At 41.8% G+C, this 25,725-nt stretch overlaps 1 protein-coding gene across 3 annotated transcripts in view; it reads right to left on the bottom strand.

Moving 5' to 3' along the window:
• Window positions 1–25,725, bottom strand: part of ARHGAP25 (Rho GTPase activating protein 25) — a 313,218-nt gene that overhangs the window by 25,410 nt on the left and 262,083 nt on the right. For all 3 annotated transcript variants that reach the window (XM_069214179.1, XM_069214180.1, XM_069214181.1), the window contains 3 exons: window positions 22,320–22,527; window positions 9,981–10,113; window positions 4,352–4,425 (listed from right to left, as the gene is read on the bottom strand). In XM_069214179.1, the coding sequence (XP_069070280.1) occupies window positions 4,352–4,425; window positions 9,981–10,113; window positions 22,320–22,527 (415 nt within the window). The remainder of the gene's footprint in view (window positions 1–4,351; window positions 4,426–9,980; window positions 10,114–22,319; window positions 22,528–25,725) is intronic.

Here is a 25,725-nt window from a genome sequence, read left to right as displayed (position 1 = left end):
TTCTGCAGCTTCCAAAGTAGTCCTTCCTGTGTGATAGCCTGAAGGTGACTGAGACAACTGTCTGTTCTGTCAGCACCACAGAATCACAAAGTACCTTCACAAAACTGGTGCCAAGAGAGCTACCCATAGGGTCAATAGTTTGGCTTCTACTAAGGCAAGCTTTCAGCCGCCTCATATGATGACGTTTCACTTCAGCCCCACTTCTAATAACCCTCCCCTTCTACTCATGCGGTACTTACTCAAAAAGTTTAATGTCTAATACAGGTTCACATCCGACCTTCAGCCACAGTGCAGAAAAAGGGGACACTATTCAGGTCCACCTTCAGCATGTCTGTCCAAGTAAGTTTAGCAGCTTAGTGAGTGCCGCCAGGAGGAGACTACGCATTAGCTTGCTGCAGTCTCTATTCCTCTGGGGCAACTAAGGCCACTTCAGTAGCCATTCAAAATGCATATTACTGGCAGCAGCAATGAGAAACAAAGACAGGATTCTGGATCCATCCTGGGGTCAGGTATGATTCTAATGCCCCCAGCCAGGACATAGGTATCAAATGTATACATCCTCAGCTCCCACAATATAATTTCCCTAATATATATACCCATCTGTATTGGCATTGTCTGCCTAAGTTGGTCTCTTCAAGTACAGTGCCTGCAGCACAGGCTGACATATCTAATAGAGTTGAGGAACATGCCTGGATCTCTACCTGTGTGGCTATTTATTTAGAAATACCTAAAAACTCATCCACTTTGGTGGATGCGTTTAATCAGATGTTGCTGCTGTGGGTAAATGAGTAGCGATGCCAAGCTTCCTTGTTAAAATGCATTGGAATTCTATTCAGTTTATGCCAGTGTTACTACATTTCTTCAGGCTCATTTATGGATTTTTTCCTTTAATGATGCTTTAAGTTCCATACAACTATGCACGAAGTTATATTATTGGTTGGGTGAGTCTTAAAATGTACCCTAGTCAGAAGAACATATTCCACAGTGCCATTTATTAATGTTGTTGTCATTACGGGCTGATGTTGCCCCTTAAGCGTATATTCATGACTCCAGGCATATCATAACCTTAACATTCTGATGTGCCTTCTGCTGCTGGATGTATAAGAACTAACAATCAGTTCTGGTGCAGACAGTGCTTAATCTGAGCCAACAGTTGCAGGTGAGGCCTACCAGCACTCATACTTAGTGACCGGCAGTGTTTCTGAAACAACCTTCAGAGAGGGGGTTCTGCAATCAGTGTTACATCACTGTAGTCACAGGAAATGTGAAAAATGCAAAGGTATCACAAATACTAAGTATAGCAATGAGCCACACAAATTCAGCAAGAATGTGCTAAAGTAGTGGTATCTAGCCAGTGGCGTGTTTTGGAGTACACTGTTGCAAATATATTATTCTAACATGGTGTGGTAGCACACTGTGATTTACAAACCACACATATTTAATTGAAATGGCCACAAGATATGCACTGGCATGTGGTTTTACTGATACGACTATATAGCGCACAAAAGATAATATGCAAATATTCATTTTCACTTCACCAAGTAATGACTCTTGGTCTCTGTTGATCGTTTTAAAATATTTGTTTCCTTCATGCTTCAGATTTACAAAACCAAATATGCATCAATTGTGCTTTCTTAACTGTTGATATAGTTTGAAATATTTATAGAGTACATTTAGTGGTATTTAAATGTTGCTGTTTTAGAAAAAAAAACGGACATCCTTAGTATTTCCTTTCACACTTCCTATGCAGGACATCTTTTGTTTCTGTGGGGGGTCAGGCTCCCTCCGTGTGCCTTCAGTCCACCTGGAAGGCTACCACCACCTCCACAATTCCTAGCCACTGGAGCAGCTGCAATGGACAGAGAAGGGGTCGGGGATGCCCATGTTCACGACACTCAAAGCACATCCCAGCCTTTCTGCAGTGCAGCAGACCCGCATGACACACCTGGGCCATGCAGAGTCAAAGCCCGGGCCAAGGATGGGCATGGCCAGACAAGGCTGGGCTGGGCCACCCCTTTCTACTACTCCTCTTCAGGTACACAAATAGTTTTAAAACACAGAAGGGACTAAGGGACCAGGGTCAAGTATTGTATAAAGGAACAAGGGTCCCTTAGATAAAAAGGACTATAGATTTAAATACCACATAGAATCACAATGAACTCTATGGAAAACATGCAATAAATCAGCATATTTATACCAAATGAAAATGAGAAAACAGTGTAGTGGGAAAACAAAATAGTCTTGGAAACCATAAATCATATTTTCTCAGGAATACCCCATGTGACAGAAAACACAGTTAAAGTCACAATTTTACAGTACTCTTGCTCATGTCAAAACATATATTATTTTACAGAGTCCAAGTTTCAATGCCTTATTTGATTGTTGGGATCATCATCTGCACATACAAATTAAGCCTGAGATACACATAAGTAGTCACTGACTAAATAACCAAGACCAGTTAAAAGCAAGGGAAGAAAAAAGGAGAAAAAAAGAAAGAAAAAAAAACATTGTGAGAAAAAAAGAAAAAAAGGAATAGATTAGATATCAGTATATGCCAAAAATATAATATAAATGTGCTGCCACATCATGCATCACATGCGGGAAAGTTTTGCCATACAGGGCCTCATGCTGTACCAACACTTGGATCAGGATGGCAATTGAAGCTAGTAAACCACTGAATGTGACGTAGAACAGTAAGGAATCAGGACCGATGTTTATAGTCACTGGTGTCACAAAAATAGGGAGCCCAATCAATGATTACACAAAGCAATAACGTTTTGTTCTGTGGTTACATTAATGCAAGGTTATGTACCATGAAGCTGTGAAGTAATTCCATGCTTAAGCAAACTAATCACTCACTGAGTAGCGCAGTAGAAGGGTTCTAATTGTAAAACCCACCAGAATAAACCTTTGTAGGGACATTTGTCAATTAAGAAGTCCTCAATAAATCGACCATAGTTATGAGCCTCAGTCAAGGTCCTCAATGGGCAATTATCAGTAATTACTGGAACCCCCCCAAAAAGCTACCAAATTATCAAGAATAGAACCAATTGTGCAGCATGCAAGTTACTAACTGACCTTATGGGCAAAACAAGTTACCGGATGTCCCCATCGGAACCAACAGAGTCTAGAAAATAGCGGAGCAAACCAATTATTACATGCAATAAAATTGGCGTTTTATAACCCATGTTACCAGCTATATCACTCACCTCAACAGCGTAAGGTGTACGCATGTGTAAGTTTCCTTTATACCGGCTCAAACCAGTTACTAATTGTAATGGAATCAGCGTTAGATAGCCAAATAATACCAACAATATCTTGCACCTAAAAAATATTCAAGTGTACACATGTGTCAGCATGCAAGGCAAAAGAATGCCTGGTGCCCAAAGCAGACACGCATAGCGTGCCCAGAGATTATAAACCAGGGAGTGCATTTAAATTAGAGTGGTGGCCATTCCGAAGAAAATGGAATAAAAAGTGAGAGAAAGCATGGCAGCCATCTTAGAAGAAAGTATTTCTTCATGTCAAGAAATAGCATACATATAAGTAAATATCGAATTAACAATTCCTTAGAACCCCCATAATACAGTAGGACAACTTAGCCCATACAGAACATTTCAAAGCAAGAAATGCTAAAAATTAAAAGGAATGCCAACCGCATTAAATGGCAGTAGCATAAGTGATTATTAAGAAAAACAGTGAATTGCGGGTTTGACATCTTACAGATGTAATATCGCCACAGACAGCTCTAACCCCAAAACAAGTCCCAATATACAGAGAGCCATAACATACTTACAATGAACAATTTAGAAGGTACCAACCATTAAGGGGATACACCACAGCAAGGTTGGTCACAACCAAAAGAGCTGATAAGTCTCACAGGGTCACTGTGTCTGGAAAGTTCATAAGCTTCAAATGAGTACAGTCCAGTCCTCTATTTTATTCAAACCAGAATGTAAACTATTGGTGCATAGTATCCATTTTAGTTTCTCCTTGTTGAGAAGCGCACCTAAATCAGCACCCCTCTCTGGTGGTTTGACAACTGTGATTACCTGCCAGCAAAGGTAATTTACAGTGTGTCCTTTTTCTATAAAGTGATCCACCAATGGCGTATTAGCAACCTGACATCGTAGGCGACTGCGGTGCTGACAAATGCGGATGCGCACCTTTTGCGTTGTTTGCCCGATGTAGATTTTATTGCATGGACAGAAAAATAGCGTATACAACCTTTATAGAATTACAATTAGAGAACCTAGAGAAGTTAAATACTGGCTGTGCACCTACTGCATTTTCAGAGGCTCTCTATGCAAGCACAGAAATAACTTTGTCTTAGAAAAGAAATGATTCATACCTGCAAATGAAGCTAAGCAGATTGTAGTTATCTTTAGGAAGGAGAGATACTTGGTGCAGGAGCTCTTGTCGTGCCTATAAACAGAAAATATTATGTGCAATGTATGCAGATGAAAATGTGCACAGTGTAAAAATGGTAATCTTCACTGTCAGTATTGAGACACACCCGCCCCTCAGCCAAACATGTCGCGCAGCAGCTGGTTTACTTCTATAATTTTGTAATCATTTTTTTTGTAAAGTGTTTCCGTAAACTAAGACCATTTTGGACTGCCTTAAACTAGGAAAGAGTTTCTGGATTATGAAGTATTTTTGTCTTGGTTTAAGATACTCTTAAAGCTATCATGAAGACTTCTTCCAAAATTATCCCTTACTTTAGGAATGTCATTTCTAAAACTCAGTCATGACCGTTTTCTGGAAAAAGGACAGCGTAGTGAATTTGTGCAAGAGATGAATTTACAATAACTTTGCAATTTACACTAACATTATCTCTCTATCCATTACTTCTCCAGATACTACACAGGGGCTACTGGCTAATCTGCATTGTGAAAAATCCTGAGTTTAAAAATGTTTTGTTACTTTAAATATCTGGAACGGGGAGGAAAGAAAAAGAACAAATCTGGATTAATTTTAGAGAATGAACATTTCATTCTTTATCGCATAAAGTATAAGAGAAGCTCATCATTATTTAATCTAACAGCAACATTCTGATTAATAAGGAAACAACAAGAACAAAACAGACAGGGCAATTCTGGCTAGTAGGTTCAATTTCAATGTTAGCAATAGATACAAACACAGTTTCAGTGACTGACTTAGTTTAAAATTAATGGATTATGATTTTTGGAACGCAGACCCCTTTTTGTTTGCGTTCAGCCACCCCTATCAGGCAATTTTTTTTATTGCAATATTTAAATGTGATAGCACCGTAATAAGTCAACAACAACCGACTTTAAAACACCCCACCATTCTAAAATGATGGGTGTAATGCTGTTGTCTTCTGAAGGGTGAGAGCATTATATTCACTCCTGTGATTCATTATGCCCGCTGGGAGTTTTATCTATTCACTACAAAATCCATGATATACCACTCCTGTTAGGGACCAATCCTGGCTCTGTGTGGTTTGAAATCAAAATACGTTTATGAGGTGACAAATAGGTTGGTAGATGGTGTCTGGTGATGCAATACTTACAAAGTCTGAAGCTCTCAATCAGAGCTCTTGGAAGCTAGCATGGCATTACATGATGCATAGTTCAGATCAGGTAGTCAGTTGTTTTTTCCATAATTGTGCAGGGGTGATATTTTCGTAGAGTCCATGTTTTTAGCTTACTAGTAGCCTAAGCCTGCTGTGCCGAAGCAGCAGTATGTCCTGTACTCAAGCTTACTGAAATGAGGGGCTGTTTTAAATATATTCTCCTTTTTCTGGGCAGTTAAATGTCCCCAACTGGTAGGAGCCATGCAGTAGCAGCTAGCAGTTTGACGTTCCTGTAACATGAATGCATGGTTGCAGGAAAGGTCGGCACCTGAATCGTTCTGCCAAGGTGATTGTTCCTAAGCATTTCCCTCCACACACTACAGCGAGCATTGGCAAAGCAAAAATGTCATAGACCCAGGTGCAACCAAGGAATACAGGCCATCGTCAGCTGGGTTCAGTGGGCCTAAGAGGCCCCGGCACTGATGTCACTCTCTCTATTGCACTGTGGATACTGGAAGCCACCTTGATCATGTATATAGGGGAGGCCTGAGGAAATGAAGTATGGAACAGTGCAAGGATGAAATGACACTCGTCACACTCAGCATTGGATGAACTATACATTCGCCATCATCTCTTTTATTCAATGTGCATGGCCAGGCTTGATTTTCACATTTTTTGGCTCAATGTGACCCTCCTTTAAGGTACAGTGCTGCATTAAATACCAACATAAACACTCCTTCACTTCATCACTATAATGAAAAACAGGAAAAAAGCTATTGTTTAAATCCTAGGGCCAACCACAAGGTATTTCGGCCTGCATCAAGGTCTTCTATTGACTACAGCTTGGGAGAGTGCTAGACTCAGTGTCAAAAACCTATATCTTGGTTCTCATCAGACCCTGGGTGACTTGCCAGGAGGGCACTCTCTTAAAGGAAAGTACTTGAACACCTCTAAAAACCAGAAATGTGTGTCTTTGCACGTTGCAGCTGGGGAAGAACTTAAGGGCTTTACATATTTCCACTGCAATCACATTCGTGCCAGTCCACCTGCTTGCACAGCTTCTCTTAGGCTGGTATTTTGTATCACCAGTCTGATACACTTTTTCAAAATGATTTAATTTGCCCCTGGGGAACACTGGCGACCCTTGGTGAGATATTCTTCCTCGGATGGAGCTTTCTCATAAGAGTACCAGATACCCACCAAGCTCCAGGATGTTTGTCAGTACTATAAGCTATCTGGATGTTCACTATAGATTTGCAGTTTAGAGGATTGGCAGCCTTTAATAATTCACCCTGTTAATGTTTTTTGTGGCCCACTTAGTGTTCAGTGCATCCAGCAGCATCATTAACTTATTCTATGGTCTTATGTTTGAATGTCAAAAATATTTGACGCAGGACCGAGTCCAATAAATGGGGCCAAGGTGTGCTACCAGAATATTATCATGTATAAATATTGCATCCTAAATAATGTTTAAACAAATGGCACCTCATTCTGGATGGTAAAAAACATTCTACAGCCAATTAGATATTTTAGTAAACACTATTTACAACATGATATTTTTAAGTCAGACAATAGTCCTGCATGAGATATATTCTCATAGTCAACAGAAGCCAAATGGAGCCCATGTCGGCGGCATCTGTAATTCTCAAAACTGATTTCATTGAGAGAACAGCACAATCTCACTATTCACTGCTGCCACCTCACAGTGTTTCTCTCCAGAGAGATATAAGAGTGATAGGGAGATGGTATGTCCACTCGGATCTTAATATGATTGCAGCCGTAATAGGGCTACCTTCCTTTGAGATGGCAGACTCTAGCAGAAAGCAGGTTTCGGCAATTCCAACACATTCAGAGAGGCAGTCACACCAGGTTCAGGACAGACACTCCAATCATGCTTATGTCCCCTCAGTTACGGACATAAGCAGTATTGGAGTGGCATTTGAATGCCCCAACACCCATCACAATCGTGCACAGTGCAATTTGCACGGTTTCTAGTTATTAAGCCTGTATGGACATGCCTGGTGATGCGGGGTGAGTGAAGCTCACTGCCTCCATCTTAACACAACCCTCCTCAAAGGGTGCATGTTGCGCAGGATCACTACATAGTAGCTCACTTATACCCTGGAGGTGTTCCTCCAGGCATCCTCTCAAAAAACACGTTGTATACTTGTGTCGGTCTGATAAATGTCCCACACCAGCATGGTCTTCAGAAGCTTGTTTCCCCCAACGTGTGTTTCAATAATGGGAGCATATACAGGCTTTTAGTTAATCATCATTGAAACCTGTGAAAATTAATCTAAGCCACCTTAAGAACTCTTCTAGAATATCTATTAGAGCTGCATCCCTTTCAGTCACACAGGACGAAGCATCTTTATTAAAACACCTCGAGTCCCACTACAGGAGGCACAATAATGCCTGGATTGCTACTGTGAAAGGGACATGACCAGGGTTGGCTCCTCCATTACTGCGGAGAACTGTCCCCTCCTCCCCGCCCCACCCCCCACCAGCAGCAGAAGCTGCAAACCTTTCACTAGGTTTATTATCCCTTCGTGGTGAAAGGGGCGGCGCCACGGGGGCGACAGGCAGCGAGGGGAATGCACAGAGCATTCCCCTAAGAGCACATGTGTGTTTGGCCAGCTGTCTCGGGCCAGCCAAAGACACATGAGGCTCTCTCCTGCCCGGCACTGTGTTGCTGGGCTTTATAGGGCCTGCACAGGCTCCAACTCTGCCTGGGAGCACCCAGTCAAGGCACTGGAAGGCTGGGAGCCTGTGCCTGCCTGCAGTGACAACGAGGGTGAGAGAGGCGGCGTGACAAACAAGGAGCTACGTTTTTTTTTGTTGTTTTTTTTTATTAAATGTCACACCCCCACCGCCTGCGTGCTGCATCAGCCCTGCCCCTTTACAGGTCAGCGAGTGGCAGCTGGGCATAACACTATTTTCCATGTGGCAGTTCCCTCGCATTGTTTCACTTTGAACAGTGGCAGAGGCAAGGCAAGCTTGTGACTGCATTACAACCCAGAGAAACCAGTCCCTAACTTTTGCCTAAGCTCCCAGATTCTAAATATGTGAAGACTACACTAAGAGGCACCATGATGATCTAACTAATACTAGAACAATCCCTGAAGCCAAAGACAAAAAATGTGGCCAGGGTTCACCACGGACTCAGAGAATGGGCAACTTCACAACACACTGCCATCTACAGCCTGAAGTCTTGTCTTGCATGAAAGAAATCCGAGGACCTAGTTGGGTACTAAGGGGCATGTGTATGAGCTCCTTTTGCTGCCGGAGTGTCCTTTTTTGTGACTGTCTGGCAGCACAGACTATAAAATCATATCTATGAGGCCACACAGAGCCACTTTTCCTGGCTTTGAATGGCCTCATAGATGTGGAGTAAGGAAAGGCAGCACAATTTGCTGCATTGCCTTACTCTGTGTTAGGCAGGCATTCCGTGGGTGATGCAATGTTTGCTCCCATGCAACAGCCATGGACTTTGATGCTTCCCCAGATTTACAAAACCATGTAAACCTTGGGATGCTTCAAAACCTTCCGTCTCCCAAGGTGAGGGGTAACAAGGAGAAATATTTTTATTTCTCCTCGTTTTTTCATCTTTCCATGTGTACTGCATTCTGCAGCACACATAGAAAAACGAAAACACCTATAAGAATTGCTTTTGTCCAGGAAGATGCCTCCTCCTGCATAAAAACAATCCTTGCCGAAACGGTGACAGTGCAGGGGGAAAGACAGGAAAGCACTGTATTTCCTAAATACAATGCATTCCTGCCCTTTCACTTAGGCGTAGGGCAGCGCAGCAAGATGACTTGATGCGCTGCCCTACGCCAAATCCCCGTAAAGGAGGGCCTCAGTTTGTAGACAAAAAAGAGGACTTTGGCAGCCAAACCAACGATGCTCACTGAAAGAGAACTGATGCCCCTCTGATAAACCTGTGCAAACATTTTCCTCTGCATAATAAGGACTTATAAGCAAATACATTGCTTTGCAGGACAAGAGATACTCTTCAACTTTCCAATGGAAAGACCACGTAATATTCTGACATGTAGCCAACATAAAGGACCACGATATACATGGATCAGCCCTTTCCTAAGCACCTGTAAGCAACAAACCAATTGGTAAGGATGGTCTTTAGTCCCTGAACATAGCTTGCTTGAACTTCGTTTGATGCCTACTTGTGCAGTAGGTTGCAGACTGAGAACTGATATTCAGACCTATATTCTTTTTCTGACCAGTCTTGATAATAATCCCTTTGAAGAGAATAAACGTAATTTGGCAATGACCCATGAATTATGTCTAAATTCTAATTCTAGTCCTATCCAACAATGAAACAGCTTGTGTCTGGCTCTGCAGAGTGACCCATGATGTCCCAAAAACTGCAGTTGATCGAAAGGTAGGCATGGCGCTACGGGGACAAAAGAAACATTTGTACCTTATCTTCATCAGTGTTTATAAATTGACCACACAACAGGAAATCCTCGTACTGCGACCAGGGTATGACTGGCTCAGGAAGCTCCCGCAGGTACAATTTGAACAGGGACGCCACGGTGTGCACATCAGTGTCTCTGCATGAAAAGTGGAGAAAGTGTTACAAAATAGTGAGGGGTAAGGTTGATAGTGTTAGTACAGGTGGAATAAATACAAACAATACCGACTTCAACCAATTTATACATGTTGCGATCTGGGTCTAGACTTCTAGGTTTCTATTGAAAGAATAGTGTAGGCCACAGCTGATATTGGACCTACAGGTTTATTGCTTATATGTGACAGAAGTCATATTACTGAAATAAGCTGTGCAGCCTGCAGTCCTGGCCATATAATGTGTCCCATTCTCGCAGACTGGTGGTCATGCCATATGTCTTTAATGTCCAGCCTGGTTAGTATTGGTTCCCTGTCAGGGCAGACACAATAGTTCAGATTTGGAGCTGGAGGGAAGAGGATGACATGGCAACCCATTCTGTATGTGTTGTGTAGGAGAACTTGCCTTCAGAAACAAAAGGTCGGGGTTGAACTTGCTTAGAGCCCTACCTTGGGCCCTTCTTGAGAACATCATGGGTACTCCCAAGAGTCTTGGATTCCTGTTCAACTCAGCTGAGTCTCTGCTTGAGGTACTAAATCGCAGTTGATGAGGGGGCAATCACAAAGCACTGGTTGTTAGGTGGGCCTCTAAGATACTTATGGGTTTGAGTGCTCCAATGGGCCCCAAAGATGCAATGATTGAGTTCCATAGTATGGCATGCTGTATTCTATGAAAGGTGAGGACATGTGTATTTTGATTGTACTTTTCAAACAAAAAAGAGGAAGATAGAGGAAAAAAACTCAGAAGGGCTCATCCTTCTACTGATATATACCAAGAAACGTTTAAATCCCACTGTTTTGTCATATATTTTTACAACTTGATTATTCAATTATGACAGGGAGCCCACAAAGATGTGGGACACCACCTCAATTAAGGCTATTACCTATGTCATGAATCCTCATGAATGGAAAGCCACCATCTTGGATCACAGTAGCGGTCTAGTGTTTCCTTCTGAGCAGCGAGGACACCATATCCATACATTGCCATCACCTGCATTCAATATCTAATCCCTGCGGGAAAGAGGGCGGTAGCATTCGGGCCCTGGGTTGGCATACATAGGTCATTGCACTGAGGGGAAGCTTTGGAGTAGTTAGTACAGCAAAGCCCCCACAACTACTGTTTTGAAGTTCTGCCATTGAAATTATTCTGATATGCTGATATGTCTCTCTCACTGCTCCTACCTTTTTTACTATATAGAGTCTGACTACAAACTTCCCTCTCCAACGGAGGACCCAAGATGCAAGAACTTTGCATTGTCTATGTATGTTTTGTGCTTCTACATATATTCTGTGTTCTGTGTTGTGTGTAACAAGGTTCATTGGTTTCACTAGAAAAGTTCACCTCAATAAACGATGTATTGTTCTTCACCAGACCTTTCACTATAAGGTGTCTTTATTAACATTACGTGCTCATTATAAGTATAAGTAGTGTGTTTTAACTCTGTATTATGGCCAATATCTTGGCAGGCTACCACTCCCATTATGTATTACAGATTATCAAGGAGTAACCCCAACTATGTGCTGTTTTTCCTATATCATTAGCATGCAGAATATGTGAAGCTATGCGCCACTATAAAAGGAGTGGTCCCAGGGAGTCAGATCCTTGGTCCTGACGAAAAGCCATGGGGTTGGCATGAAACATGTAGACCAGACCACTAGATTGGCAGATACATCATCACCTATACTTTAAATCAAACCCGTTTTTAATCATACAACCGGGAGGCCAGAAATAAAACAGTGTTTACCTACTAGGCATGTATTTTTAACTTTCACTATCTACATAAGACCCCCCTCTACTCCTACTTTTCATCATTTAGAATATTTCCATAAGTGCTTCCACGTAAATCGTAGGTCGCAGCATGCCCCGTTCCACAGTGGAACGGGATGAACCCAATGATGAAGCATGCCACCAAGGGGCAACCAGGGTGGGTGAGGGTTATATAAGAAAAGCAAGCGTGTTTTTTCTTGTTTGGAGGATTAGTCCACGTCGAAGCAGATGGACTCTTTTTGTTTCTAGGTATTCTGATTGTACTTCTGTTAGAAAGTTATCTGTTAATTCAATGAGTGTAGGGTCTTGGTAGGAGCATTAGGCGCTGGGGGGGGGAGTGGGGAGCAGATGCTGCATTTGATGTGGAATGTGACTGTGGCTTCCACAGAGAGCCAGTGTTGTGCATTTTGGGAGGGTTTGATGTGGCCTATTTTTTCAGGTTGCATGTCTGATTTTGCACTCAATGCATCTGTTAAATAAACTTCTCAGGAGCTGTAGTATTTTTCTGAATTTCACAAATGCCTCTACTATTCATTTGGTAATATTTATGTGGCAAATGCTCTATACCACTGGTATTTTAGATTTTGTACGAACTCTTGTTATATGACAATATTACAGGTTCTATTAGAATTGCTCTGTACTATGGTCTCCCATGATTCACTGCATTGCGGATCCTAATAAAAGGCCTTTCCTTTCGCTTACAGGATCCAGTACCTTCTTCCAGAGCCCAGTGCACATTGCTTTGCAATATTCTCAGTGTGCAGTGACCAGAGGAGAGCTTGTCAGGTCCACCCAATGATTTAATTAGGTAAGTGATAATAATCTACAGCAAAATGAAGGCTAAAGATTGTTTCTTTTCACAACTATATTAACATACAAGAGATGGAGAACTCAGTGTTTAAGTTAACACCAACGTTTCTTACGTTATTGGTTGAAACGGGGGCAAGTCCCAAGCAGCAGGGTATCAGACACCCTCCGATTGGGGCAATATTGTGTCTTGAAAGCATCTCAGTACTAGGATATTCGTTTTGGTGCAACTTAAAAACAGGGAAAGTTCTCCCATATTCAGTGCAGTCGTGTTCCTTCTTCATTCTCCAGCTGGTTATAACTTGTTTCACCTGTGTAACAATTTAATTTCCATTCTTGGTTTTTCAATGAGTTGAGCCAATGACTGCGTGTAAATATTTAAAAGTAACTGATAGGAAAGGTCCATGTGAGATAAGGGCCTAAATGATTGATCCACCCATGTTCGATTGTCTATTCCTGTCCACGACATCCATCTTCTAGTTAAAATATAAGTTTCTGTTGTATCGTAAGCCACAGATAATTCAAGCAAAATTATGGCTCCCTTATGTCTCTCTTCCACGCTGGTAACAAGGTCCAGCCACCTAACCCACTCTTGTAGGTCAAATCCTGCCTCAAATGGACCCTTCCTCATGATAGTGGATTATCTTGTATTGTTCCACAAAGTTTTTAATTCTGCTGTTACCTAGGTCTCTGCAAATTTGCTTAGGTAATGGTCGTTTGAAAGAGAAGTGGAAAGAGTTAACTATATCTTCTTAAGACTGTCTCCACAAAGTTCAGGATCAGCAGCAGGGTACAGAGACGTCAGTCATAGGCCTATAGCAAGGGGAGGTAGCTTTTTTCCTTAAAAAGGGGCACTTCTTATTAAATAATATATAAGAAATAGGCAGACGTACCATGCACTTGTAACATAAGATAAGTTGTATAACATCATTAAGTTTTACATAGCGGTAATTTAGTTCCCTATTATTACACTATAAATCATATACAAAGCCTATAACGTACTGGCAGAAGGACCTGGCCAAATGAGTACCAGTAAATTCTCATAACACCTCCCAGAGGATCTGCTCTCTACTTGCAGTCAGGTGCTGACATGCAACTGCGCACCACGTATGACCTGCCAGGAGAGCCAGGTACTGATGAAACACGAGACCGAGCAGACTTGGCACACCAGTGGCAAGCTGATCCAGATGTGAACTGTGTTGGCCTTACATTCAACCCAGGCAAGTTCCTACAGGTGCGCTGCCTGATGAAAGGGAGATATGGCAGTAGAAAGAGCACCTGAAGATGCTCAGCTGCTTGCTAGTGAATATGAACAATTAAATTATTGATCATCCTGCGCTTCAATATTATATCCTTTTTTATTCACAGCAATCAACCATGTCGGCTAATTAGAATGTGGTCCTATATACATCATAGTTTTAAGCATTTAGATTTAACACGACAGAGGATGATACAATTTGAGTGGCTCCTCCTTTATTGACTCAAGTGAGAAGTTAGTTTCAACTCCAAACTTTTATTCACCACCCAAAAAATAATTAGAATGTTTTCCACTGCCAGTCAAAGAGAGTCATACTAAAATCTCACCTGTGTAACCTCTTCCAGAACTAGACAATATTTGTACAATCTTACACCAAGGACACCCAGGTCTATATTAGATTCTTTGGGGTCAGTAGATCCATAACTACCTTAAAGAGTCCTTAGTGAGATAATAAGATGAACGAGTCAAAAGAGTCTACACTTCAATAGTACAACATTGAACTTCTTTTTTTGGGGTAGCACAGAGATGATTCTTGATGGGATTACTTCCCTCTAACCACCAGGGCTTTTTGGCCAGCAAATTCTAATAATGGAAAAGGTAAACTATCACAGACATTGTGATATTTATCAACAAATTGTCTATTAGCAATCAGATCCACACAATAATTAGCAGGTGTTCCTTTAAACTTAGTAAACTAAGACATAATCTCATGCAACTCTGGTTGATATACAAGATCAATGTACTCTCAACAGGTTTGTATCTGGTTTATGTACCTATGCCACATAGCTATCATTATTGCAGATGCAGAGGAGTGTGAAGGGCACACTGCACCCCAATTATTAATATGTTTTACTACCCAACTAGAGGAGTCAATTTCATTGCCCGCATAGAACCCTATGGTATATTTGCTATGGGACAGAATCTAATCAATCTAGCCAATAAACAGGGTCATCTCAAGGTATCATGGAGCCATTGGTAAGGTGCAATTTTTCCACCCTCTTGCGCCCTTTACATGTACATCTCTCAAGACACACTACAAAACAAATCAGAGCTAAATGTTGGTGCTATCTAGGAACCCCAATTAGGGAGTGCCTTCGGTAACTGAGTCTGTGGCCTATTTGTATAGCGATCCATGATAGTTGGACTTCCTCTCATTTGTTTAGTATCAGAAGATTCCCAAAAGGCATATCTTATGTGTCTTGGCAGAAAATTATGAAAGAAATGAAGGAATTTTTGATGCAAAACGGTGTCTCCTTCAGATATTATTTTTACAGCTATGATATTTTATGAATTGAGAATCAGAAATGTCAGAAGACACAAATAATGTTCTTTTTGGTTTGTTCTTGTCCTTTCTAAAGTATGAAATAAATGGATTGAGGCAGTCGCTATGCACAAGAGTACAAAGGCCACACTCAAGAACTTTGGATGAAAAAGTTCAGGTGGCAATAAACAGGAAATCAAGCTGCTTCTCCTTCCATGGAGACCCACATTAGTGGTTACCATGTCTAGGTCTTTAATTGCATTAATCAATATCATAATAGAATAAACTCAGTTTAGGATTGCTGAGTTTTATGTTCCTGTGTCCTCAGAGTCATTAGTACTGTGAGGTTACTTTATAGAATTAAACTGTTGGGCAAAGGCTTAGAGCACATGGTGCTGCACTGCCCCTAAATTAGAAGGTTGCCAATGATATCCATCTCTGACCTGAGCTGGATGGTCTTGGAAGTGGATTGTTGTAGGGTGGCCTCTAATTTCCTATGGAATCAGATAGGTCGTTGTAAGGGAGGAATCAATGCTGGATAACAAAATGGGGTCCTTAAGATCTGGTAGTTCTTCGCTCAGAACTGGGCAGTGATATGTGTGATGTGATGATTTGGCATGGGGGCTTAGGTCTTGGGTGCACCAAGGATACCCTCACTCTGTTTCCAAATAAGAAAGGAATGGTGGGCAGTCATACATTGCTCTAAGATGCCAACTGTTTGAGTGATGTCAGAAGTACCCCAGTGCAGTTTACAAATTGTTATTTATTTAGTTAGTTAGTTAGTTAGTTATTTAGATATTTTATAGAGTGTTCTGTGTCTCCTTCTGGTTACTTAATTTCAAGAGTACGGTAAGAATACCTAACGATGAAATAAAGAAAGAAGGAAGTTAGAGCCCAAAGAGAGACAGGAGGGCTGTCTGATATTCTTCACTCCCTGCCACTGGATGTGTGAGTGTTAGTTCAATGCACACTGGCCTACTTCTCTAGTTACAACTTTACTGAAAAGGTCCTCTCCTGATTTCCCCTGAGGCTTGGGTTGTGTGAATTCCAAATTTTGGATTCATGAAATGCCACCGATCTGCCATGTTCATTAAGTATAGCCCCAATGAAGCTTGTGCTAGCTGCCTGCAGATTTTGTGCCTATGTAGTGAATGGCCAATTCACATAGGTAATTTTGGCCTTAACCCTGCTAAGCTTTTGCAGGGTTCAAAGAGCATTCACATTCATTTTTACATCTTCTGGAAGCCAGTGGAGGGCTGTTAAGGTTGGTTTTCTGAGGATGTGCCATGTTGAAGCACATTCTGGCTGTTGTGTTTGGAGCCTCTGAAGTCTGTCATTAAAGATCTTTGAGAGCCTGATGTAAACAATGTTGCATTACTACAGATGGGCCCACAGGGGCTTTCGACAGTTTGGAGGAGTGGAAGAATCTCTTTAAGACAGCAGTGAAAGCTGCAATTCGATGCCCTAGATGACTGTCTGTCTGGGAAAATGTAGGCCAGTTAAGAGACAAATATCACTATGTCCCTGATATTCAGTGTAATTTAAGATGATGCATATAGATTATAAGGCAATTGGAATTTCAGCAATTAGGATTCCTGCACTGGTTCATTCAGACAAAATAAACTCTTTGGTGAAGCAGAATGAGTGATCCAGACCAGTGTACACGATAGCCTGATTCTCAGGCCAGTTTTCCACTTAAAAATGGAATTGAATTGAATACCCTTGAGGTTTGCATGATCCTGTTCTAAAACCCTATCCCATGGGTGCAAACACAAAAGATATGATCCCATGACATTTCACTTGATAACTTCCCAGTTGACAAATCATTTACTTAACTCAAATTTGTTGACAGCAATTGAAGAAAAGATAAAGAATTCAGTCCAAGGTGGAGCCAGTGGATGCAGTCCATTCCTTAAGTCTCTTCAGCAATACACTACAGCAAGACGCTGATAGGTGGAGGACTAGTAGGGCTCTGTTCTGTTTTACAGCCCAGGATGGCTTAGGTCCTTTCATGACAAAAGCCGGTAGGAGATGAGCCCTGATCGGTAGTCACAGAAGATGGGGCTTAGTTTAATGTATTTTACAACTGCCCTGTAACCTCCCTACACATGATCCTACTGGGATACAATAGACTGGCATTTTGTCAGATGTTGGTTGGGCTATTGTGATCGGTGGATGGTTTCTTTGGCAGGTGGCTGACAGAAAGGGCAAGTTGATCAGGTCAGTGAGATCTGCCTCAAGAAATGGGATTTCTTTATAGTTAGGACAGGTGTGGTGAAAGCTTCAGCTATGGTCTCTTGGGCCATCCTTGCTACTTCCTCTTTTGTCTCTGTATGGAAAGAAATGAAGGAAGGTTAAATCAGAGGTGAATACATGTGAGAATAAAGTGACAGTTTAGGGTTGCTAGAGAGGGAGTCCTGGATTCTTGTAATTTTAGAATCAAAGAACAGGAAGAGATGTTTGCAATGCTGGAATGTTATATGCAGAATATGTTTTAAGACTTGAAGACTGCTCATTTCCCATTTGATGAAAAAAAATCACCAAGTTTGTTTTATGGCCCAGTTGATAGGCAGGTCTTGGTATCAATTTTAGCGTTCTTGATGGGCTTCTCGTAGCTTTGGTATATTGCTCTTGAATCATTTTTTGCCCATTGAGTTTCACTATTTGCATTTAAGATTGGGGTTGCTCTATTTATGCTAATCTAGGTCTTTGTTAAACCTTTTGTTGGCAGATTTGATAATATTTTTTTATTTTCTGATAGGAAAAGAACATGTTTATCCAGACTGGATAAGATTTAAAGTACAGATTTTCTAGCAAGACTTTGGAATCAAAAACAGTCAAGCAAGTTGTTTTATTTGAGGCTATGACCAGGCCCTGCACCCAGTGCCCGCTAGGCTGTGCCTAAATGGGTTGAGTAGGGGAGAGGTTGGTGGTGGGCAAGGCCACAGGCCAAGCCTTGAACCTTGTGCTGTGTGGTCTGGACGGTGTTCATGCACAGTCACTTCGGATATGATGCAACTGATTCCTGAATATCATAAAGAAACAAGAAAGTCACTCAAAAACGTTTCTAAAAGTAGGTTACCTTTGATCTTCGACATCTCAGAAATTGCATTTCAAAATCAACATTTAAAGTAACATTGTCATTATAATGCAAAACCAATAACACAGAAGTTCTACTGCTAATGTGTTGTGTGCTATCTTTTGTGCCGCCACCATTCAGTGCATATGAGGTAAAGCACAAGATCACTGATGATATCTCAAATGACAACACTGAATACATCACTAATTACATCTCAGATTGATACATTGATGACATCAATTATAAGATCACATATGACATCAGCAATGAACAAAGGTTTGAAGAAATGGGGCATCGACACAGCAAAAGGACAAAAGCCAATCCAATCCCCACTGTGCATGACTGAAGAACGTGTATAGCTGGTTCTGTAAGCTTGCAATTTTGGAGGTCAGTGAGAAAGAAATTGGAAAACTGCACATGCCCATGAACAGTAGGGTATGTCTATGTGGTGGCAGGATAGGGAGTGGCTAAAGGCCAGGCTCTCCAATCTACTACTTTTGTACAGGGCCAAAGGCATGGTTAAAGGTTTGAGTTATATATATCACAACAAGTGCTTGAATAGTGAACAACCTATGCTGCAATTTACTGAAAAGGTCACCAAAGGGAAACAAACTAGATATTTGAGATGTTGCCTCACCCACAACTTATAGTGGCATGCTTCAACCTCAACACCACCCCACACCCGAGTAGGACAATACCTCTCTGGTGGACTCAACTTTATAGGGAGCTCTTAGATATTTTTTGCCACGATACTAGCAGGGGTCTCCACCTCTTTCTATTAGAATTGCACTAACAGACGTATCTAATAAGGGGAGTGCATTATATACACTTATGCATGATTATACAATCTCTAACAAGCAAATCATTTCTGTGGCTTTCCCCATGATCAGCAGAACCACATCATTTGCCATCTCCAATGAGAACAAATGATGATGGATGCATTAATGTTTTGTCTTTTAAAGCTATTCTTACTGAATAATCAGTGTGTGGCTATAGGAGAGGTGCCTTCCTATCACGACCAAGGTGTCCATAAGTGGTTAGGGTAAGTTTTCAGAAGCAAGGTGTGAGTGAATTTCTGCCCTTGCATGTGGAGACTGTTTTTATGTTTTACAGTATGTATTTAGACATAAGAAATATGCACCATGTCCGTTCATTTGCAGTTTCCACGAGTTTGGCGAGTATGCTGTGAGAATATTTTTAGTTAGGGAATAGATTATCAATGATACCTGAAAGACATTACTGGTGGTGATGGTATTCCTCTATGATTTGTTATGCATTTTATATCTTATTTCAGATAATCGCCACGTGTAAGTGCCTATGTTGGACTATGAAACTCAGGTATGAGACCTTTATGCCGCATTTACATCCATGGGATGTATTCACTAGTTAGTCAGGGAGTTCCCAAGCCTTGAAGAAGACCGTTGACCTGCACAGACTTAGACATTAGTCAAAATATGTTAGGAACTATGGGGGTTATTCTAAATTTGGAGGAGGTGTTAATCCGTCCCAAAAGTGACGGAAAAGTGACGGATTTATCACCAGCCGTATTACGAGTCCATTATATCCTATGGAACTCGTAATACGGCTGGTGGTATATCCGTCACTTTACCGTCACTTTTGGGACGGATTAACACTCCTCCAAAGTTAGAATAACCCCCTATGTGTAGGTAGGTAGGTGAATCATTGTTCTTCACAATTTACCCACTTACACCATCTTTTAACCATAGCTAGGGTACCCGTGAATAAAAGGAAACCCTTTAGGTATACCCTTAGGAATTTGTACATTTCTGCTGGGCCCTGCTATTGTCCTGACATAGAATATGTAAGAACTGCCTATCAGGTTGAATTCACCACAGTGGCATTGTCCTAGTCGGGTGAGGCGGCTGCCGAGGATGAAGCATGCATGATAAGTTGTGGGTGAGGCGAACTCTTAAATTTCTTATTTGATCCTCTCAAGTGAACTCTTCAGTGAAATGCAGCATAGGTTACCTGCTCCTCAAGCACGAGTTGTGATACATATCTCTGATTGTTTGTCCCTTGACCATGTGCATAGAATCCCTTGGGTTGGCTATGTGAAAGCCGCTTTTGCCAGCATGGGCATGGAAGATGTATTTTATAATCATCACTCCCTGCATCCCCTGGAGCTCAAAAGGGTGAAAGATCTGTTTTTAGAATGTGTAGTATTTCAATGAGAGGACACAGAGCTGATGAAATCCATGGTACAGGCCACATGTTGTTAAAATCTGTTCATGGTATGAGCCTTATTTCTTCCTTATAGCTAACCAGAGGAACAGATGATGTGTTTTGGCGAGATTCAGGTTTAATCTGTTGCATCATCTTTTGGCATTCCCCAGTAGATTAAGTCGCACTGGCACTTTGTGGCCCAGTGGCTGCGACAGTATGTCTCCACACAATACCCTACAGTTTGTGCTGTTATGAAAATATGTTAGCATGCCCAGGAAGTTCTTTATTCTCCTGTTCCTGAAAGGCCTGAGTTTCATTCAAGTTCGTCCAGCGCATATGCACTTGCAGCTCCTACCGAATGTACATGTTTTATTTGCTGTCTCATCATGCTTTCTATGTGCAGCTTTGAGATCTAGGTGCTGTAGACCCGACTAATCTTGTTGGTGCTTGTGGGGAATTTGTTTAATTAATGTATTATCAAAACTCTTTTTCCTTCTTTTATCACCTTTATGTTTATTTCACAATGTGTGTTTATTTTTACAGTTTTACAAAATGTATGTATTGTGATTGTATGTTCTTTTTATGGTTATATCTATAACCGAATAAAGATTTATATAATGAAGTTGTGGGTGAGGTGATCTCTGAAGTCTCTTATTTGATCCCCTCAGGTGACCTCTTCAGTGAAATGCAGCATAGGCTACTCACTCCTCATGCAGGAGTTGTGATATATATGTTGAGTTAGATGGATTTGCTTGGGCGTCTATCCTTCCCCTCTCTTTTGGAGATTGTACAGGGGCTTAAGTTCACAAGTAGGTTTACCACAGGATCCAGCCAAAGGCCAGGCCCTATGCTCCACCCTTGTTTTATATAGCTAGATACTGTACACCTGCATGGGATTGGGCGTCCAGAAACTTCTGTGTATGCCTAAAGGCCATGACTTATTGGGTCAGAATGCGCATGACACGGGTGCAGAGCTTGGCTGTGGGCCAGGTCTTGTGCCTCGTGGTCTCTTGCAAAAGCTGTGTATAGGTTGTTCTTTGGCATGGCCTGCCCAGATACTGCTAAACATAGCCGAAGACCATACACACCTGGTTCAGTAAGGTGGGAGCTAGTAATCAGAGCACACTGCACAAGGGCTAAGGTATAGTCCTGCTGCATGGAATAGACTGAACACATAAACCAGGCCCTGTTCCAACAGACAGCTGCACAATGCTGAAGGCCTACACATCACGATTAGGTTGGACATGGGCTTCTATATGCCCAGAGATCGCTGCACATGGATACATTTAGTGCAAATCTGGTGTGGTGGTGATAGGAGAATATGGAGCAAATCCTGGCCACAGGTCAGTCGTTACACCCCAAGCTTGCTGTTCATGGCCAAGGAAGTGCACAGCATGACTGGGTTGGACTGGGTGAGGGATGGCACATGGCCTAGCTATATGCAAAGTTGTGCTCCAGTCAGTACCTCAACTAAACCATCTGTCCATGTCATGGGTTCATGTGCCATATACTCTAAAGGAAGAGCTTTGCCTGCAGCCAGATCATAAATGATCCCCTGTTCTGCACAATTCAGCTAGCCAGATCATACATCAGCCCTGATCCTGCACAACCCAATTGTGCATGACCTTGTACCATGCTCAGCAAATTCTGGGAGAAGGACTTGGCCTTTGACTCTGCACCCAATCAGGAGAACACATGGGCTCAGTTTCGGGTAGGCCATAAGCCAGAACCGGCACAAGAGAACCTAGAGAACCTGATGCCTATGGCCCCATACACAAAGCAGACACTCTTTCAAATATTGAGTAAGTAATTCTGAAAACTCAAAAAGAATCATGCCTGTCGAAAGATGGGCGCTCCCCTGCATCAAAGGCGTTCCGCAGCTGCTTGACCAGGTTGTCCTGTCCCGGAAGTCGGAAGACTCCCTCCTCGTTCAATCCATTTTCCCTGAGGAAGTCGGCACATTTCTCCATAAGAATAGGGACAAGGTGTTGCCCGTACTTCTGTTCATAGGCCACTGTGTCAGAGAGCCTCTGACCGAATACCACTATGCAAAAAGAGAAATAGAGTAGGATGAATGTGCCAGGCTACCACTTTGTCCTTGAAAGTCTACATTTGTGGATACATAATGGACATATACATAGTAAAGAAAACATCTTAGTAATCACTTTTGGTTTAATTTCTACTGACAAAAGTTTAGCGCATATTAAGACAATTCGCTGAACGTTGTTTATATTTTCAGTAAATTGTTGTTTGTGATTGATGGTGTTCTTTTTAATAGTTACTATATTCAACTATGTGTTGAAACTGAGCAAGTTTGAGTGAGCTTTCATATTTCATCTAATAAATATACACAGCAAGAATCTCTTCATTTCCTTTAATGTGTGTTTACCTCTAAGCTATGAGGGAGCGTGCATTCTAAGGAATAAAGCACCCCAAATGTTTCGAAATTAAGATACTGCAAGTTGCTGTGTAATTCCATATCATTAAAAGGCAGCTAGCCTTCGGCCTCTTGCCTCTACATCCTCATTTATAGTTCTACATGGCGTCAAAGGCCCTTATTAAAAGAGGCCACTTAATCCTGGTGGGACCAGAAACTCTTATTACCAGCCATAATGTAATAACTGACCCTCCTTTAACCAACGCTCCAATTATCAGTAACTTGCAGAGTAGCTGCTTGGAACAACTCCTGAGGTCGCAGAATAAGGCCCTAAGATTGCACATGACCCCATTCTAGCAACATAAGATGTCCGTTCATGTGTTTAACTAAGCAGCCTGCTTGTTTGCTTGTCTTAAAGCAGCTCTCGTGGCACATAGCTTGTTTTTCTTGCCCAGAACACAAGCGACCTGTACAATGGCACGACAGTGCATATGTTTGCAGAAGTTCTTATTGCGGTTCCTACACTGGTCTGTAGCCTGGAGCAAAAACCCCGCACAGGAGCAAAACCAGACGAAATGTGATAGAACAAAGAAACACTGGCTGCTGTTTGTCTGTGAAGTAATGTGCCACGCAGCTCGTGCGGGATACAAATTACGGGCGACCAAAATCACACATTATTGTTTGGGGAAAATGTTGTGAAAATGACTTGAAGTTTTGTGAAATGTACTTGGCAGTTTCTCACAGTAAATCTGAACTTTAGGGTACGACTTCAAAAGCCACGTGCGATAGCAGCAAAAGAGCGTTTCAAGGAGAAAATGTTTCTGCTGTCGCCCACTGACTGTTCCCGCGAGATATTTTCAACTCAAATAAGCCTTCCGCAGGCAAAAATCAAGCATGAACGTTCACATCATTAAAAAGTACTTCAGAAGATTTTATTTGCGTAAGAAAAAAGGCCCGGGATTAGCACAGCTGCTAGTGGAAAGGGCCCTAGAGATGCATGTGCATGTAGCCACGACCACTGATACCAATTTTATCCCAGACCCGAAAAAGGGGCTGCATTGATGAGGTGCAGGAAGTAAAGCACATATTCCTCCTAATGGGGCTTGCAAAGGAGTATCTAGGAAAAATTGATCCATGTCCCAAACAGCTCTGAGCAAGCCGAGGCGAAATAATCCGCCAGATGTTCTAGGCATTGCTCCCCTTGAGGGAATTCTAAAATTCTTTCATTTGTTTCATTCCTTTTCCTCATCCCTTTTCTCCGTCGTTTTTCCATCCTTTCTCCAGCATTCTTTCTGTCTTTTTCCAGCTTTCTTTCATCCCTTCTTTATTTCTGTACGTCCATCAATCCACCCATCTTTCTTGATTTTCCACATACCTCTTCTTCATCTTTCTTTTTATCCATCCTCCCCATCCTTTTTTTAACTTTTCGCTTCTTTCTTTTCCATCCATCCATTCGTCTTATCTTCCTTCCATCCATAATTTTTTTTTTTCCATCAATGAATTTGTTTTGCGATACGTCCATCATCCATCCTTCTCTCCATCATCTATTTCTGCATTCACGCGTCCTTGCATCATCACCTCTTCTCTCGAGTCCTCCTTCCCTCTCTTCTTTCCATTGAAAGAGATCGTATTTATGAGCATCTTGGAAACCGAAGTGAAAGATGCCACAAATACCACCTTAAATGTTTTGTTACTCTGAAGTGTTCAGTGACATCCCTCCCAGCCCAAACTACTAAAATGGGGGCTTAATGACGCTGCTGGGTGCTTGAATAGTGCTGGGATTCACGAATCAGGCCAATTTGGTATATAGTGTTGTTATACATACCTTAGCAATGTAAATGTTGGTGTGATGATGGGGCTGGACAAACTGGGGCAACATACATTCTTGCAATGCAATATTGTTTCCTTACCCCCCATAATGTGGCTTGTAACGTAGGTTTAATATACATAAGAAATGCAGATACTGCTATGGCAAACTTTGCTTTACATACCGGGGCAACACTGGCACTGGCATCATGACTATACATGTAACTTAATGTTCACGACTTATGTATGTTGTCTGAGCATCCTTGTTGTACCTGGCTTTTTGACAGGGTCATCCCCAAACTTTTTGCCTCCTTCCTCCTATTTTTTCTGACCTGTTGTTGTTGGCTTTTGACCTCTGGGCACTTTACCACTGCTAACCAGTGCTAAAGTGCATATGCTCTCTGTTTAAATTGTACTATTGATTGGTTTATCCATGTTTGGCTATTTAATTTACTTGTAAGTCCCCAGTAGAGTGCACTACATGTGCCTAGGGCATGTAGATTAAATGCTACTAGTGGGCCTGCAGCACTGGTTGTGCCACCCACTTCAGTAGCCCCTTAACCTTGTCTCAGGCCTGCCATTGCAAGGCCAGTGTGTGCAGTTTCACTGCCACTTCAACTTGGCATTTAAAAGTACTTGCCAAGCCTAGAACTACCCTTTTTCTACATATAAGTCACCCCTAATGTGTGCCCTTGGTAACCCCTAGAGCAGGGTGCTTTGTGGGTAAAAGGCAGGACATGTACCTGCGTAGTTATATGTCCTGGTAGTGTAAAACTCCTAAATTCGTTTTTACACTACTGTGAGGCCTGCTCCCTTCATAGGCTAACATTGGGGCTGCCCTCATACATTGTTGAAGTGGCAGCTGCTGATCTGAAAGGAGCAGGAAGGTCATATTTAGTATGGCCAGAATGGTAATACAAAATCCTGCTGACTGGTGAAGTCGGATTTAATATTACCATTCTAGAAATGCCACTTTTAGAAAGTGAGCATTTCTTTGCACTTAAATCTTTCTGTGCCCTTCAATCCACGTCTGGCTAGGTTTAGTTGACAGCTCCTTGT

The sequence above is a fragment of the Pleurodeles waltl genome, chromosome 11 (genome assembly GCF_031143425.1).
Source record: "Pleurodeles waltl isolate 20211129_DDA chromosome 11, aPleWal1.hap1.20221129, whole genome shotgun sequence".
NCBI classification, from domain to species: domain Eukaryota; kingdom Metazoa; phylum Chordata; class Amphibia; order Caudata; family Salamandridae; genus Pleurodeles; species Pleurodeles waltl.
Note: the sequence above shows the minus strand (reverse complement) of the source record. Positions and strands in the feature narration are given on the sequence as shown.